The 19,015-nt window shown below is 45.0% G+C and overlaps 1 protein-coding gene across 1 annotated transcript in view; it reads right to left on the reverse strand.

Moving 5' to 3' along the window:
• Positions 1–14,919, reverse strand: part of LOC309560042 (complement C2-like) — a 137,041-nt gene extending 122,122 nt beyond the window's left edge. Inside the window, exon 1 of the mRNA XM_082263548.1 lies at positions 14,800–14,919. Coding sequence (XP_082119674.1) covers positions 14,800–14,878 — 79 coding nt within the window. The 5' untranslated portion in view covers positions 14,879–14,919. The remainder of the gene's footprint in view (positions 1–14,799) is intronic.
• Between the last annotated feature and the right edge of the window lie 4,096 nt (positions 14,920–19,015).

Raw genomic sequence — 19,015 nt, forward strand, 5'->3', positions numbered from 1 at the left:
TGTTTTAAAAGTGATGTGATTTTGCCGTACTATACTGGTCATGGCAGCTTTTAGAAGCAAGGAAATATATATTTGGTGTGTAAAGTGTGACCTTAAGGACTAAAATTGTATTTCTATCCTTTAAAAAAATCGTAAGCAATTTTGAACTTTCATCATTAAGGTTTTGTGTCACCAACTTTTCTTTCTTCGCTGGCTTTTTTTTAAAAAAAAATATATTTTCTAAGTGCCTTTTTAGCAAACAAACCCCCCCTCCCCCCCCCCCACCTCTTTCGGTCTGTGACACAGGTAACTGCAAAGGGACTGTAAACAGCTGTATTGTCATACAAATTAACGATCAGTTTTGCCTTGTAGAGAAAACAAGTTTTAAGGAATGTTCCGAATTGCTAAAAAATGGGTGACGTATGGGTTCTTGTATTTCAAATGAAATGTTTTGAGCTGCTCATTTTTTTTTTTTCAACCATGGTGAACAATAATAATTTTTTTCTTTAAGTTTATGGTATACCATAATAATAACAAAAAAATATAGAAATCCACGTGGTAATAATTAATTTGACGTCAACAATTTTTGGTATTAGAAAAGTGCACTGTTAGGAAGAAAAATGTTTGATATGCTTACTGTATGCTCAATTCCTCTAACCGTTGGTTTATTTTTAGGAGGAAAAGTAAAATGTTTTGTTACTAAACCTTTCTCAGATAAGTGAAATTTGAGATTTTCAGAACAACCAAGCACAGCCTTCAACAACAACCAATCATATGGGAGTATTGTTTCCAAATAGATTTTTTCCTGATTGATTAGACTGTTTTTATGGGTGTTAGAAAGTTTTTATTTATTGGGTGTCAGATATTTGATGTGTTCTAATTTGACATATATGAGCTCTGGCATAAATGAGGTGCTATGCTTTAGATAATTAAGCATCTCTGGTTTTTTTTTTTAGAGTTTTCCTTTGGTATATTGGTACATACTTTTGTATTCTGGTGCTAAACACTAATTTTTGAATTTATGCACTTATGCTTTTACTACCTTTTCTCTTGACAAGATTATTGGTATGGGATAATGTGCTCAGGCAGATACTGGAGTACTACTCTTATATAATAATCTTGGATACAAATGAAATTTTACAGATTTGTGTACATATACCATATGTAACTCTGGAAAACTAGTTAACTGATTGTCATTTATATGTCACAGCACGTTATCAGATGTGCAGTATGTGAAATCTGTATTGTTAAATAGTAGAATAGAAAGCTGTCATTCAAAAAAAAAAAAAAAATAGGATGGAAGTGGTTGGCTTGTTGATAGTATGCTAAGAATTAAAATGAATTTATGCCAGCGTTACTACTTTGAAAGGTAAACCTCCTGCGGTGAATTCAATTAGTTGATCTCTTTTCATCCTGAAAGTGACTCACTGCCCAGGTTTTGCATATGAATGGTTCTTGAAGTCAGATTTTGTGTCTCCAAGGCCATTTGGTTTCAATTTCCTGTTCAGGTGTCACCAAGCAAACTGTGCAATCACTTATAGATTTATGTCTGCATGAGTACTGACTTCTAGCTGTTTTGTGTGTCTCTATGTGTCCATGTACACAAGACAGCTTGAATTTCACTCCCTGTTGTTCAGTGATCACAGCATCTTAGCCATGCAAGGGATACTCAGTTCTAGGTAGCTTCCTGCTTGGGTGAGTCAGAGGACTGCAATTTAACCCATTTCCACCTTTGGAGGAATACAAGGCAGTTCAACCCCTCCAAGGGCCCCCACCATTGTTGCATGTGTAGACATGCTGTGTTCTCCCACAACAGTGCCATTAAGTATCCTTCCTGTTACCTGCCTTCCTGTAGGCCCTAAACCTCAGTTCTGCGAGTAGCTTCACTAGCATTTATTTTTGCTGCCTGTCTATAGGCCAGACGCCAAGTGGCGCAAAATACTCCTGCCATTCTTGTAAAACTTGTATTTTGTCTCAGTACTTACCTGCTATTCTTGCTAAAGTCAGAATGACTTCAGACCCGTCTCAACCCCATGAGTCCATTTATTCTCATATCTAGAGATTTTGCAAGAGGAAAATGTGGCAAAATTAATTAATAGGAAAATTAAACAGTGATTATGGTGATCTCTCGCTCTCGTTTCCTTTGCCAACAGGTGCACCAACCCACCCATTCAAGCCTGGTGACAGAATCCTGGTGAAGGCCCCTCCATAAGCTGACGTCGCTAGACTGACCCTACGGACCTCCTGCAACGGTTCAAGCAGTGACCAGAACAGCGGTACTGACAGACGACTCCCCGGTTTGGATCCACGCATCGCGACAGACGGAAGCCCCACCCCTGGACCCCACGACAACTTACCGGAGATTGTGACGAGCACCAGCCGAATCATTGGAGATTGTGACGACAAGCACCAGACGAATTCCAGCTGGATCTAGACAGACGCATTGGTACAATGCCAGCGGACACCTCTACTCCTGGAAGACGTCGCATTAGTGCGACAGTGGTACGCTTTGTAGCAAGCTGAGCACTAGTAGCCACTGTCTGGTTATTTGCAACATGTGCTCACCACCCAAGAACCTCTCCTCAGTTTGCCCTTGCTCACCCCAGGAAAGGAGAGAGACACGAGACATTCATGTCTCCACTTTACAGTCGAAGTCAAGCCGATTGGACACAAAGGACATTGTTTTTTCGTTATAGCCGCCAGGGACATGGTCTGACCGCTCTGAATGAGGGTTGAAAGGGAATTTTTTTCCTCTCATTAAAAACAGGAGGTTTATTTTTTGCCCTTTCCTGGAAAAGGCCTTAGGACATGTTGAAAAATCACATGCCATCGTCAACAGGTGGTATGTGCTGCTATGGTCTATTTTGTAGTGACTTTATTGCCATAATAATGGAGTTGGATTTTTCAGGCCAGGGACTCTTGCAAGCTATGGCCCTCCCCATTGAACATGTCTGTTTTGATTTGATAGAGTTCTAAGAAGTTATATCCCTATGTGCACACAACCAAGTCACCAGCCTACATACACCTTGGAATAATGTCACCTGTTTTGTGCTATTCAGAGACTCTAAGTGATCCCACCGTTATGAATAAGCTGGGATCAAAGGTTGGGTTGAAAGATTGTATTAATATGCCTTATGATTTTTCAGATATATATTTCAGTTTATGCCCATTCTGTGACGAAATGTGGGCCCTTGCATTTACATATTAACGAGCTAAAACCATTCATCCACCTTGGCCAGCAGACAGCTATGTTTTGCATTTAGACGACATGTAAACACCTGTTGATTCATTCATTGGGACACTTGACAAAGTTAAGTCTGTGCATGGAAATTACGGACAACACCTAAACACATTTGACAATTGCTTGCATTAACACTTGACAGCTGAGTAGAGGAGGAACAGCCCTTGTCCACAAACACCATCTCAGACACAAATTATTATACGGGAACACCTCACATTGACACAGATGCAAGGCCCTTTCATGTATTGTTCTGTCTGATATGTAATTCGACTGATGAACTGTAACACCGGTTTGGAGCAGTCTTTTCCTGCTCAACAAATATGCTTTAAATAGGAGCTTCACATTCAATAAAATTAGTTGTGACTGCACGAAGTTTGAGTACGATGTGTCGTCATAACTCCCAGCTGGTTGGAGGGGAAATCCATCTATTGGGAGGGTAGCAACTGAAGGGCTGTAATATTATCGTGATTGCCTCCTGACGAGAATTGAGCTAACAGGGATGTAAAAGAGTGCGGCCATTTTGGAATAAGATAGCAGTGGCTATAAAACATATAGCCAACGTGGATATACTAGAGGACCCAGCGTTGTGCTTGTTGCATTTGACAGGAAGCTCAGTGCGGAGCTACAGGAAGTCCCTGACTCTGCGTCTGTTGAATGCAGCAAGGGCATGCATACCTATTTTCTGGAAACAGACAGTGATCCCAACTTACGAGTTGTGGTGTGGGAAGGTCAACGAGATTTTTAAGATGGAAGAACTGTCCGCCATATTGGGAAATTCAGAGGATCAAATTAAGTTGAGATGGAGACCCTGGGTGCAATACTTGGAAGCCAATTCTTCTTAAAGGGAGTTTAAGAGAGGGTCATCCTGGGCGGAGCCTGGTCCAGGCCGCGGGGGAACGGTCCCCATACCCCTTCTGGCGTACGGTAATATAGTATGGAATACATCTTCATACGAAGAAATGTTGGGAATGAGTGTATAAAAGTATAAAAACTTTCCTTTTTTTTTTTTTTTTTTTTTTTTCTGTCTGTTTTTTTTTTTTCTTTTTTTTCTGTTTAATTGGGGGGAGGAGGGAGGGGGAGGTAAGGGGGGTGGGGTTTGGTCAGATCATGACAATGTTTGTTTGAAATGTATGTATATATAAAAAATCACCAATAAAGATATAAATTAAAAAAAAAAAAAAAATCTTCTGGGGCTTAAGTGGTTAATTAACTAGCTAAGCAAAGAACTGAGCTACATACTCATATTTACCAGAATAGGCTTGGTAGCTGCAGAGGGAGGGGTGTGTGGTAAGTTCAACCTGAGTAATTGCTGTCTGAAGGTTCATCATTGGAAAACTTGCTCACGTACCCGTACAAACCTGGGATGGGTTTAATGCTGGCAGTTGGCTTACAGCTTACCCCTGAATCCTGCACACAAGGCACCCCTGAACCCTGCACATAGCGCATCCCTGAACCCTGCACATAGCACACCCCTGAACCCTGCACATAGCGCACCCCTGAACCCTGCACACAGCTCACCCCTGAACCCTGCACACAGCTCACCCCTTAACCCTGCACATAACACACCCCTGAACTCTCCACCCTGCGCATAGCGCACACCTGAACCCTGCACTCTGCCCATAGTGCAACCCTGCACTCTGCCCATAGCAAACCCCTGATCTCTGCACATAGCGCACCCCTGAACCCTGCACACATGGCACCCCTGAACCCTGCACACAGCATGTCCCTGAATCCTGCACATAGCACACCCCTGTACCCTGCACTCTGCACTCTGCACATAGCACACTCCTGAACCCTGCATTCTGCATATAGCGCACCCCTGAACCCTGCACTGTGCACATAGCGCACCCATCAACCCTGCAGTCTATTCATAGCACACCCCTCAACTCTGCACATAGCTCACCCCTCAACCCTGCTCTCTGCACATAGCGCACCCTTTATCCCTGTCCATAAAGACAGACACACTCCTAAACCTTGTGAACAGCCTTCCCAGACGAGTTGAAGCTGTTATAGCTGCAAAGGGTGGGCCAACTCATTATTGAACCCTACTGACTAAGACTGGGATTCCAGTAAAGTTCATATGCGTGTAAAGGCAGGCATCCCAATACTTTTGGTAATATAGTGTATGTCTCAGAGCATAGGAGGGGGTCCAAGAAAATGTTTGCCTAGGGTCCAATCAGAATTAAAGAGGGCCCTGACTACAGTCAAGCATGGTGGTGGGAGTGTCATGGTCTGGGGCTGCATGGGTGCTACCAGCACTGGGAAGCTACAGTTCATTGAGGGAACCATGAATGCCAACATGTACTGTGACATACTGAAACAGAGCATGATCCCCCTCCCTACGGACAGGGGCACTTAAAAAAAAAAAAAAATCCTATTTATTTTATTTTAATTATTTTCACTGTCCCTTTAAAAAAAAAAAAATGGATCACTTTTATTGCTGTCACAAGGAGTGTAAACATCCCTTGTGACAGTAATAGGCAGTGACAGGTACTCTTTATTGAGGGATCTGGGGTCCTCAAATCCCTCCTTTGCACTTAAAAGCATTCAAAATCAGCATTTTTGAATACTGTCAGTATTTTATTTAGACTTACCCCCCTTTGTTCTGGACTCCAGCCAGCCAAGGGGATGTCCCTGTTCCACCGGGAGACCCAAGTGGAAGGCGACGGAAAGGGGGGGGGGGCGTCCCCTCCCACTCCTTGTAATAAGGGCCGAGCGGCTGCTGAGCAACATCGGTTGTTACTGCTAGAAAACCGGCCAACGGTACCGGGGTGATGCCTCTAGCTGCAGACATCATCCCGGTACAACCACTATCTCAAACCGATGTACAGGTACCTCGGTTTGCGCGAAGTGGTTAAAGTGGAGCTCCAACCAAAAGGGTAAGCTCCACTTGTTTGCTTCCTCCCCCCCTTCCACTGACACATTTGGCACCTTTTGGGGGGAAGCAGATACCTGTTTTTGACAGGTACCCATCCCCACATTCAGGAGACCTTGCCGTGGCAAGGTCCCCCCTCCTCCTCCCCCCCCCCCACTGCCAGGCCATTCACAAAGAGCAGCGTGCTTTGCACACACACAGTAGGGATCCTCTTACCAGGAATGGTGGCGGCAGCACCTGAGAGCCAACTGAAATATTAGCTGGGGTGCCGACATTGCTGGATTCTAGGAAAGGTTAGCAGGGGCGTACCTAGAGCATTTGGCACCCGGGGCGGATCCTATATCTGGCACCCCCCCCCCCCCCCCAGGCGACGAACTGCCCATTGACGTGTCACGTGTAAAATGTATGGAGACCCCCTTTTACATTACACAGCCCCCTTACCCCTGGACCCCTTTACATTACACAACCCACTTACCCCTGGACCCCTTTACATTACACAGCCCCCGTAGCCCTGGACCCCTTTACATTACACAGCCCCCGTAGCCCTGGACCCCTTTACATTACACAGCCCCCTTACCCCTGGACCCCTTTACATTACACAGCCCCCGTAGCCCTGGACCCCTTTACATTACACAGCCCCCTTACCCCTGGACCCCTTTACATTACACAGCCCCTTTACCCCTGGACCCCTTTACATTACACAGCCCCCTTACCCCTGGACCCCTTTACATTACACAGCCCCCCATTGGAACCCTTTACATTACTCAGCCCCCATCCCCCCTGGACCCCTTTACATTACACAGCCCCCCATTGGAACCCTTTACATTACACAGCTCCCACCCCCCCATGGAACCCTTTACATTACACAGCCCCCAATAGAACCCATTACATTACACAGTCCCATCCCCCATACAACCCTTTACATTACACAGTCCCCCAATATAACCCCTTTACAATACAAAGCCCCCACCAATAGAACCCCTCTACAATAAATCCCCTCATAGAACCCCTATACAATACAAAGCCCCCCCCCCCATAGAACCCCTATACAATACAAAGCCACCCCCCCCCAAAAAAAAGAACCCCTTTACAATACAAAGCCCCCCTGCAAAGAACCCCTTTACAATACAAAGCCCCCCCCCCCTCCAAATAACCCCTTTACAATACAAAGCCACCCCCCCCTCAAAATAACCCTACATGGCCCAGCCGAAACACAGAGGTATTCTTGTGGCATTTTACTGATCAATCCATTTTTTCCTCCTGGCAGAGATCAATGGCCCTGAGGGACAATACCTTATTTTGATCGGCCATTTGTTTGAATGCAAGGTCACTGTATATTCCTACTACCAGGGGCGTACCTAGAGTATTTGGCACCCAGGGCGGATCCTATATCTGGCACCCCCCAGGCGACGAACTGCCCATTGACATGTCACGTGTAAAATGTATGGAGACCCCCTTTTACATTACACAGCCCCCTTACCCCTGGACACCTTTACATTACACAGCCCCCGTACCCCTGGACCCCTTTACATTACACAGCCCCCGTACCCCTGGACCCCTTTACATTACACAGCCCCCTTACCCCTGGACCCCTTTACATTACACAGCCCCCTTACCCCTGGACCCCTTTACATTACACAGCCCCCGTAGCCCTGGACCCCTTTACATTACACAGCCGCCCATTGGAACCCTTTACATTACACAGCCCCCATCCCCCCTGGACCCCTTTACATTACACAGCCCCCCATTGGAACCCTTTACATTACACAGCTCCCACCCCCCCATGGAACCCTTTACATTACACAGCCCCCCAATAGAACCCATTACATTACACAGTCCCATCCCCCATACAACCCTTTACATTACACAGTCCCCCAATATAACCCCTTTACAATACAAAGCCCCCACCAATAGAACCCCTCTACAATAAATCCCCTCATAGAACCCCTATACAATACAAAGCCCCCCCCCATAGAACCCCTATACAATACAAAGCCACCCCCCCCAAAAAAAAAAGAACCCCTTTACAATAAAAAGCCCCCCCGCAAAGAACCCCTTTACAATACAAAGCCCCCCCCCCCTTCCAAATAACCCCTTTACAATACAAAGCCACCCCCCCCCCCCCTCAAAATAACCCTACATGGCCTCAGCCGAAACACAGAGGTATTCTTGTGGCATTTTACTGATCAATCCATTTTTTTCCTCCTGGCAGAGATCAATGACCCTGAGGGACAATGCCTTATTTTGATCGGCCATTTGTTTGAATGCAAGGTCACTGTATATTCCTACTACACTCCTAGAAAAGATCATACCACTTTTCTCTCCCATTTACTGCACTATTTAGTAGATGAATCACACAAAAAGAGCATCCCACTGATCTGCGGGGTTCTCTACCTATTTCTACATAAATCTCCTGCTTCTGCCCCTCTAGCCCGGTACACTTTCTTTCCAACAACTGTTACACCAACATTTCTTGCTAGATTCGTGGTGAGAGCACAACTCAGCCAGCCAAAGTGGATCATACTCCTAAGCCTATTCACCTGAAGCTCACTAAAGACTCTTATTCCACCCTTTACAATACAAAGCGCCCCCCCTACCTTTTTAGGAGGAGAGCGGAGGAGGAGGAACTGTTTAAAGCAGAGAGGATGTGAGAGAGACTCAGTGTCACTCCGAGCCCTGAATACACAGCGGTCGGCGCCTCGGCGGGAACTGCAGAAGTTACTGTGCTAGTTAAAGAGCAGGTGATTGGTTGATAGGCGGTCCTAGCAACCAATCGCATTCTCATTAACCAGCACAGTAACTTCTGCAGTTCCCGCCGAGGCACCGACCGCTGTGTATTCAGGGCTCGGAGTGACACTGAGTCTCTCTCACATCCTCTCTGCTTTAAACAGTTTCTCCTCCTCCACGGCGGAAGCAGTTTGGCGGCCGTCCCCGGGTGTCACCCTGGTCTTCCCTGACACCCCCCTAATGTGTGGCACCCGGGGCGGACCGCCCCCCCTATTGGTACGCCACTGCAGGTAAGTGTCCTAATAATGAAAGTCAGTGGCTGCAGTATTTGTAGCTGCTTACTTTCATTTTTTTGGTGGGGGCGCTGGAGCTCCTCTTATATGCTCTTATGCACCAGGGGTTGCCAACCACCCACGACTTATTTTACTATCAAAACATGAAAAATTTACTGACAGAGCACATTTTTTACTGGCATCCTGAAATATGACAGGAAATCCTAATATAAATGAAGAAAATCAATATTTAAGCAGTATAAATGATATGTAAATATTAACAATACTTAGAACACGTCATCTGCCGGATTTATAATGAAAAATGCTAAGCAGAGTGACAAAATGTGAGTATGATTAGGATGATGAAAGACCTGGGGCACCCTTGGATGAAAAAGAACAATAAGTTAAGTGGCGTGCCCACCATGCCATGGCAATCAGTATGCATGGCCAGATTTTGGCTAACAATGGGAGGGGCTTAAAGGGGGATCATTAAACAGAATCTGTGCCTAGTCACTATATACACTGCACACATATAACTGTCCTTGTACCCACAAAATATTCATTTTTACTTTACCACAACTGACAGCCTCACAGACACAAATAAACCTCAGGACAAGGGATCATTTTTAAATAAACATTTCCATTGCATCATGCACACAAAATGGACTGATTGACTGACTGACTGAGCATACCTTAAAGAATAACTCACAATGAACACCTTGGTCAGTACTATGTACAGTATATCACAAAAGTAAGTACACCCCTAACATTTTTGTAAAATTTTTATTATATCTTTTCATGTGACAACACTGAAGAAATGACACTTTACTACAATGTAAAGTAGTGAGTGTACAGCTTGTATAACAGTGTAAATTTGCTGTCCCCTCAAAATAACTCAACACACAGCCATTATTGTCTAAACAGCTGGCAACAAAAGTGAGTACACCCCTAAGTGAAAATGTCCAAATTGGGCCCAAAGTGCCAATATTTTGTGTGGCCACCATTATTTTCCAGCACTACATTAATCTTCTTGGGCATGGAGTTCACCAGAGCGTCACAGGTTGCCACTGGAGTCCTCTTCCACTCCTCCATGATGACATCACTGAGTTGGTGGATGTTAGAGACCTTGCGGTCTTCCACCTTCCGTTTGAGGATGCCCCACAGATTCTTAATAGGGTTTAGGTCTGGAGACATGCTTGGCCAGGCGATCACCTTTACCCTAAGCTTCTTTAGCAAGGCAGTGGTCGTCTTGGAGGTGTGTTTGGGGTCGTTATTATGTTGGATTACTGCCCTGCCGCCCAGTCTCCAAACGGAGGGGATCATGCTCTGCATCAGTATGTCACAGTACATGTTGCCATTCATGGATCCCTCAATGAACCTTCCTGCTCCCATTCACACCTTGTAACACTAACAAGTCGCATGACATTGGGGAGAGAAAATGGCTAATTGGGCCCAATTTGGACATTTTCACTTAGCGGTGTACTCACTTTTGTTGCCAGTAGTTTAGACATTAATGGATGTGTGTTGGGTTATTTTGCGGAGACAGCATATTTACATTGTTATACAAGCTGTACACTCACTACTTTACATTGTAGCAAAGTGTAATTTCTTCAGTGTTGTCACATGAAAAGATAGAATAAAATAATTACAAAAATGTGAGGGGTGTACTCACTTTTGTGAGATACTGTAATTTAAAACATATTATATAGAGTGCAGGGGCCAGGAGTAGGTAACATAAAAAAACAACATAATAAGTGCCTAAGTCAGGATGAATCCTTTGATATAAGAGTCCCCTCTTATATCAAAGTCCTCAGCATTTCATTATACATCAGAGTTCCAAGAGTCCTTCCTTACATCAGGGTGTCCCCTTACATCAGAGTCCACCAACCTCCTTCTTACACAAAAGTCCCCAGAGTTCCCCCTTACATCAGAGTCTGCAGGGTTCCCTAATACAGTGAAAGGGCTAACTCTGCAGACCATGATGTAAAAAGGAGCATTGTGGACTCTGATGTAAAGGAGAACTCTGTGGAGTCTGATGTAAGGGGGAATGCTGTGGACTCTGGTGAAAAGGAAAATTCTGATGTAAGGGGGTCTCTGGTCACCAGGGTTCCCCTTTGCAGTGTAAGGGAGAACTCTGTGGACCCTGATTTAAAGGGGAATGCTGCAGACCATGCTGTAAAGGGGAACTCTGATGTAAGGTGGTCTCTGGTGGTGACACTAAGATGGGGGGGTTACTGATAAAAGGGGAAACCTTTATAGCAGTGCCCCCCCTTACCTTAGCGTATTCACTCCTATCTTACATCAGAGACCCCCCCCACCCCCACACACTGACTGTGTGGCATTACTGGAACTGTTACTGACCTTCTCCATAAGAATGTTCGGGTACAGGGCAGTGGGGGCACTGAGGGCAGGCGCAGTCAGACTGTCCTCCTGTTTTGATCCTCTTCTCCTGCTGTCTGGGAGCTCCCGCTCCCCCTTCTTGCTCTTACAATTCAGAAAAGGCTCCAAGCAGTTCCTTGAAGTCCCTGCTCACCTGCCTGCCCAAACACTTTTGGGCTGGCTTCGGAAGCCAACCCGTGAACAACTTTTTTACGAGCAGCTGTTGTCATTCCTGTACATTTATGGACAGGTACAAATCGGTCACTTTTAGAAACTGTTGGTAAATGCATGGGCAGTTGGCAACCCTGATCCTTGGAGCGATGCCCAATATACCAATTTTAGGATCTTGGGGACGTTTTAATTGTGGCTTATTATTATTCCCAACAATGTTTTATATTTGAATGTACTCGGGATGTTGGCGGAATTCCCTTTGTGGTAAAGACCAGTACCTGACTGGCCGATCCCCCCCCCCCACCGATCCCCCCCCCCCCCCCGTAAGCAATGCTTTACTTTAACCGACAATCACGCGGTCGTGCGATGCTCTACCCAAATAAGATTTATGTCCCTTTTTCCCCCAAAAAGAGCTTTCTTTTGGTGGTAAAACCTCTGGGGGGTCTTTGTTTTTTTTGTGCTATAAACAAAAACAGACCATCAATTTTGAAAAAAAAACAATATGTTTTACTTTCTGCTATAAAACACATCCAATAAAAAATTGAAAACAATTAAGTTAATATGTATGCTGCTACATATTTTTCCTAAAAAAATCCTAATAAGCGAATATTAATTGGTTTGCGTAAGTTATAGCGTCTACAACTATGGGATATTTTTATTTATTTATTTTTTTTTTTACTAATAATGGTGGTGATCAGTGACTTATAGCAGGACTGCGATATTGCGGCGGACAGTCGGACACTACCTGACTCTTTTTGGGGGCCAGTGACAATAATACAGTGATCAGTGCTAAACAAAATATGCACTGTCACTGTACTAATGACACTGGCTGGGAAGGGGTTACCATCAGGGGTGATCAAAGGGTTAACAGTGCGCCTAGCTAGTGATTTTTTGGAGTGTTGGAGGTGCTTTTACTATGGGAAGGCATGTATCCGTGGATGCCTTGCAGGAACACAGGATCCATGCCTAGCCTACTGACAGAAAGCGATCTGGCTTGTTTACATAGGCAGACCACCGTTCCCCACTGTATCGAAGGATCAGTTGGTGCCGGCAAACATCGAGTCCGCTGTACCCGCTGATCAGCTCCTGCTGTGTATAATCACAGCGGGAGCAGGCTGCTGGCGGAGCGCCCCAAACCCAGAAGCGCCATACTAGGTACGTGATCCGGCACAGCAGTGCCACTTTACTGCCGTATATGTAGGTTATAGGGTCAGGGTTAACATATGTGATGTTGTACCTTTGTGTGCAAAATTCTGGCCACCCGTCATCCTCCTGCAGGTTTTGCTGATTTTCCTATTAAGAAACCAGGGTCGGCCCTACCATGGGTCCTGCTGGGTCTATTGGACCCAGGCAGCACTTTGAGAGGGGCAGCAAATTGATTCCCAAGATTTTTTTCCAGCAGTCTTGTGTGTCATCCATTTGCTGGGCGTTAGGGGAGGCATTTCCCCAGCTCATACTGCCGCCGGTAGTGCAAACTGATGGGTGTGCAGAGGCGGAGCGTCTCCTCCGGGGAAGTCCCTCGCGTAATTGTGGTGTGTGCAATGACATCAGACATCAGCGCACTCCATCTCACGCAGGGCAGGCTGGATCTTCTAGGGCGGTGGGTGTGGTAGACACAGGAGTGACAGGAGGACAGGCAGTGGGTGTTTGGTGGACCGTCTGGTGGTGACTTATGTTAGAAGAAGATAACAGTATTTATAATATTTTCAAGATTTTATATATAATGGATGTGGGAGTGTTTTGGTGGGCCTGATTTTATTTTGGAGGAGGGGCAGCATTTTATTCTTGGACCCAGGCAGCACAATGTCTTGGGCCAGCCCTGGAAGAAACGGTAACACAATCTCTGCATGCGGCAAAATCATACATACCAATAGCTGTGAAAGGGGATAGGAACATAGGAGCTGCCATTAGTGATTTGTTTTTGAAGATGCATACTCTACAGACCTTCCTTCACTGCTTGGTCTATCACTGACCTGAAATAATCTTGTGCATATAAACCTATGAGGAACCTAATATACTCATGCCTTTTACAGGTTGGTGACTTAATTAATTATCTAGTATTTATAAAGATGACAGCTCTGGAGCATGAACCTTCAAAAGCAAGTCGGCAAAAAAACAGCTCACTTTGATAAATAATAAAATAATAGATCAGCGCTATGGCATAAAAATCAAAACCAATGTGAAATGTAAGAAATGCATAAAATATTCAAATCAATGTGAACATAATATGATATATATATATATATATATATATATATATATATATATATATATATATATGACTTTGCAGATCTACTGCGGCAAGTCGGCTCTTTTGCGCAAACTTTTGTACCTGTACCTCATTTTGTGCAATAGCCGCTGGGTGGCACTCGCACAGTTGGTAAAGTCTATCTAAAGAGATGGACCTATGCGCTACCAATAGGTAAGTGAGTGAGGAAATGAAGAAAAGAAAGTGAAGAAATGGAGCACCAGAAATCTGCAGCTAATTCAGTAGTGTCACCACATACTAAAGACAATTGTAAAAAAAAGGAAGAATCAGCGCAAGATATCTAGAATTGGTGAACCATAAAACTCTGATAAATAGATAAAAAATACAACTGATGGATAAAAAAATGGATAAAAACAGTAATAAATAACAGTAAATAATCCTCTTCTATGCGGGTTAATACAATAAATGATGTGTAAAGTGCAAAGGTGATAAATTAAGTGCTCATGTGCTAAAGAAGTACTTTAGCACATGAGCACTTCATTTATCACCTTGTCACTTATCACAATTGTCAGTTAAGGTAACGCAGTGCGTATCACAAACAATTGCCTGGTCATGAAGGGGGGTAAATCCTTCCGGGGCTGAAGTGGTTAGGTAGTTGATGTGCATGGATTATTTTTGGAGGATAAGGATGTTGTTAAGTGTTTGTTTTAAATTTGCAAAAAATAAAATTTGTTTCCTTCGCAGGTCATGCTAAATTTTTTTCACTTCGAAAATTGACAAAACTTAATGTGACTGGGGGGGGGGGGGGGGGCGTCAAAACTTTTGCATATGGCTACAAGGTTCATCAACTTTTAGGACATCAATAGAAGACTAAAGCCATCAAGAAAAATTCCAGTATGGTACAGTAAGATAATGATTATAAAGAAGTATACACAGCTGTACGTACCTGCAGAGAGTATAGATACCAGGAGGAGGGTGAGAAAACAGCTCGCCATTGTGCAATGTGTACCCACGCTGTGCCCCATTGCAGCCTGTTGTATTTGTGAGTCTGGAGGATTGCTATGAGGGCGAGAGGACAAGTTCACTGGAAGTGCTGGGAGAGGTACACCCACAGGGAGGAGAGAGAGGACGGCCACTATACAGATACCCAGTACCACTGACACTCCTAACACTTCTAACAAAAAAAAAGGTGATTTTGCACTAATGTTTATATTAAAATTCGAAAATAAAGATAACAGTGATCAAAACCAATATATAAATGAGGGTGAATTCAATCACAATAAGAGAATAGCAGCTCTTAAAAATATTGCACATAACAATATAAAAATGACATGTATAAGAAAAGAATGCGCTTATCCATATGCAGTGCTACATAATCAATAATAGCATCAGATCAAAATAGATAACAAATAATTATAGACTCTCACAGTCAATTCAAGTGAAATAATAATATCAAAAAATTGAGTCCGTGATTAGATGAATAAATGAAACACAGGTGATGTAATCAAGTACATACTTGCCAACTGTCCCATTTTTACCGGGACAGTCCCGGCAAATAGGAGAATGTCCCGGGTTATTTACATTGTCCCGGCAATGTACTTATTTACACTTTGCACTTTATTTATATTTACATATTACATTTTTTGTATGGTCACACCTGAGCACATTTTGCACTTTAGAATTGCAGGGAATTGTGATGAGAATTTTGAACTTTAGGCAGAAGTAGTGCCGCTGAATGGGAGAATTATTCCAACTCTGCTGCTTTGGACTCAAGTTTAAAATAACATTTTACATTTCCTGTAATTCTATCTTTATTGAGTAGACCCTATAATCTGATGATAAGTAGGCGGAGATTAATTATGTGGAGTGGGCGGAGCTTCGGGGGAAGTGGGTGTGGGTAAGTAATTGATAGCTGTGCTGCAAAGTGTCCCTGGAAATGTTTTTCAAATGTTGGCAACTATGCAAGTATAGAATCCCAACAACCATTTCTACCACTTTAAGACTGGAAGGATTTGCCCCCTTCCTGACCAGGCCCTATTTTGCGATTCGGCACTGCGTTCATTTAACAGACAATTGCGCAGTCGTGCAACGATGTACCCAAACAAAATTTACATGTTTTTTTCCCCCACAAATAGAACTTTGTTTTGGTGGTATTTGATCACTTGTGCGAATTTTATTTTTTGCGCTATAAACAAAAAAAGACAATTTTGAAAAAAAAAACAATATTTTTCACATTCTGCTATATCACATTCCAAAAAAAAAAAATTAAAAATCAAAATTTTTTAACATTTTAGGCCAATTTGTTTTCTGCTACATATTTTTGGTGAAAGAAAATTCGCAATAGGCGTATTTTGATTGGTTTGCACAAAAGTTATCGCGTCTATTAACTATGGTGAAAGATTTATGTAATTTTTAGTTTTTTTTTTTTTACTAGTAATAGCAGCAATCTATGATTTTTTTTTTTTTGCGGGACTGCGACATTGCGGCGGACAGATCGGACCCCTAACTGACATTTCTGACACTTTTGGGGGGACCAGTGACATTACTACAATAATCAGTGCTAACAATATGCACTGTTACTGTAATAATGCCATTGGCAGGGAAGGGGTTAATCCTGTGGGTGATCAAGGGGTTAAATGTGACCCTAGGGGAGTGATTCTAACTGTGGGGGGCGTGGCTTATGAGATGACCATAGAGACATGTGATTCTATATAGAAGAATCACATGAGCTCTGTGATCATCCCAGGGATCGCAGGTCGCGGGTGTCAGGCGGCAATCGGAGCCGCCTAACACACGCATCGGCTTCCCCGCTGACGAGCGGGGGCGGGAGCGCGGCGCACGCTCACCCCCTAGACTCCCGAGAGCGAGCGCCGTACATGTACGGCGATTTGTCTGGTAGCGGCTGCCTGCTGCAGTACATCTGCGGCGGGCGGACGTAAAGTGGTTAAGGGTTCTTTCACACAGGCTTTCCGCCCACGGGACTCCGTTTTGCTCAGCAACAGTATATATAAATGTAGCACTGCCCCCTAGAGGACTGCTGGTGATTGACACTTTTGGATTCCCCTGGGTTACCCGTAGCAACTGCATGCAGAATTATTAGCACTTTACGTTCTTGGCTCAGTCTAAGGGTAGATGTTTTTGTTGTTTTTATTTTATATTGGGATGGGAGAAGGGATGAGTGGGATACTCCAACCTTGAACTATTCACAAATTCTGAGGTCTTCTAATTTGAGGATGCGGCAAGGCCGCTACTTAATCCTGCCACTTGAATGAAGCTGAGGTAAATGTTCCCGTTTGTATTTTTCTTCAGGGTATTCCCCCAGTACCCCCTTTCTCTATACCGACTGACACCCGTTCACTGACTACACTCTCCGGAGTGGTCCCCTTCACTCTGTACTCACGATCCTGCTTTCCAAATTCTGGCAGTGCCCCAACTCCTCAGTCAGCCCTCCTGGACCTCTGGGTTCAGCTCCACACTGTAGGCTCACCGGGCCGACTGCCTGTGACCAGACACCAACCACTGCAGAAGAAGAGGCAGCCGCCACCCTCCTTCTGGGACTCTGCTTCCCACAAAAGATCTCTACCTCACCTGCCCCTGGCTTTTTATACCCTGCCCCACAATGCACCGAGACAAACAGTCTGTGCCAATCCCGGGGGCTGTATCAAAAGCCTGCATGTCATTGGCCAGGTTTCCTGCACTATCCATTGTGCCTCCCCATTGGATCAGCTGGGGACACTCCCTCAGACCAGATAAATCACACACTGGGCACCCTGAGCAGACCTAACTCACACATCCTGCTCCCTGTTAAGCAGAGAGCTATATATATATATATATATGTATATATTCTTCTATTGGTTGAACTAGAACTAGATGGACTTGTGTCTTTTTTTCAGCCAGACTAACTATGTAACTATACAGTACATCCCACTGCAGTGCAAGGTGTCTGCACATGGCTGAACAGTACCGATGTTTTTAACCACTTTCCGACTGGCCTATTGTAAGAATACGGCCGCAAAGTGGTTGTCTAGTTCTGGGAGGGCGTACATGGACGTCCTCCCAGAACCACGCTCCCGCGCGCCCCCTGGGGCACGCAAACGGGAGTGTCCGTCCTCGCCGGGTCCCGGGGACCCGACGCAACACGGATCGTGGTAAAGGGCCAATGAGAGCGGTCCCTTACCACGTGATCGCTCCGTCCAATGACTGAGCGATCACATCACAAAAAACCGGCGCATGTCCGGTTCATTTCTCTCCTCTCCTCGGACGCTGTACACAGCAATCGGTACAGGGTGCGAGGAGAGGAGAGAAACTGCAGCTGCACGCCTCCTCTGCCTCAACTGTGCCCCATCAGTGCCTCATTCGTGCCCCATCAGTGCCTCGCCGTGTTCCATCCATGCATCATCCGTGCCTCATCCATGCATCATCCGTGCCCCATCCATGCATCATCCGTGCCTCATCCATGCATCATCCGTGTCACATCCGTGCCCACCCATGGCACCTCAGTGCTCATCTATGCCACATCCATGACCACCCATGCCACCTCAGTGCTCATCCATGCCACATCCGTGCTCGTCCATGCCTCATCCGTGCTCATCCGTGCCTGCCCATGCTGTCTCAGTGCTCATCCATGCCACATCCATGCTCATCCATCCCACATCTGTGCCCACCGATGCCACCTCAGTGCTCATCCATGCTCATTCATCCCACATCTGTGCTCATCCATGCCACGTCAGTGCTCATCCGTGCCACATCCATGCTCATCCATCCCACATCTGTGCTCTTCCATGCCACGTCAGTGCTCATCCGTGCCACATCCATGCCATCTCAGTGCTCATCTGTGTCACATCCATGCCACTTCAGTGCTCATCCGTGCCACGTCAGTGGTCATCCATGCCACATCAATGCCACGTCAGTGCTCATCCATGCCATGTCAGTGCTCATCCATGCCACATAAGTGCGCATCCGTGCCACATCAAAGCCACGTCAGTGCTCATCTGTGCCACATCCATGCCACGTCAGTGCTCATCCGTGCCACATCCATGCCACTTCAGTGCTCATCCGTGTAACGTCAGTGCTCATCCATGCCACATCCATGCCATGTCAGTGCTCATCCATGCCACATCAGTGCTCATCCGTGCCACATCAATGCCACGTCAGTGCTAATC

The sequence above is a fragment of the Pelophylax lessonae genome (genome assembly GCF_965119305.1).
Source record: "Pelophylax lessonae genome assembly, chromosome: 7".
Classification (NCBI taxonomy): domain Eukaryota; kingdom Metazoa; phylum Chordata; class Amphibia; order Anura; family Ranidae; genus Pelophylax; species Pelophylax lessonae.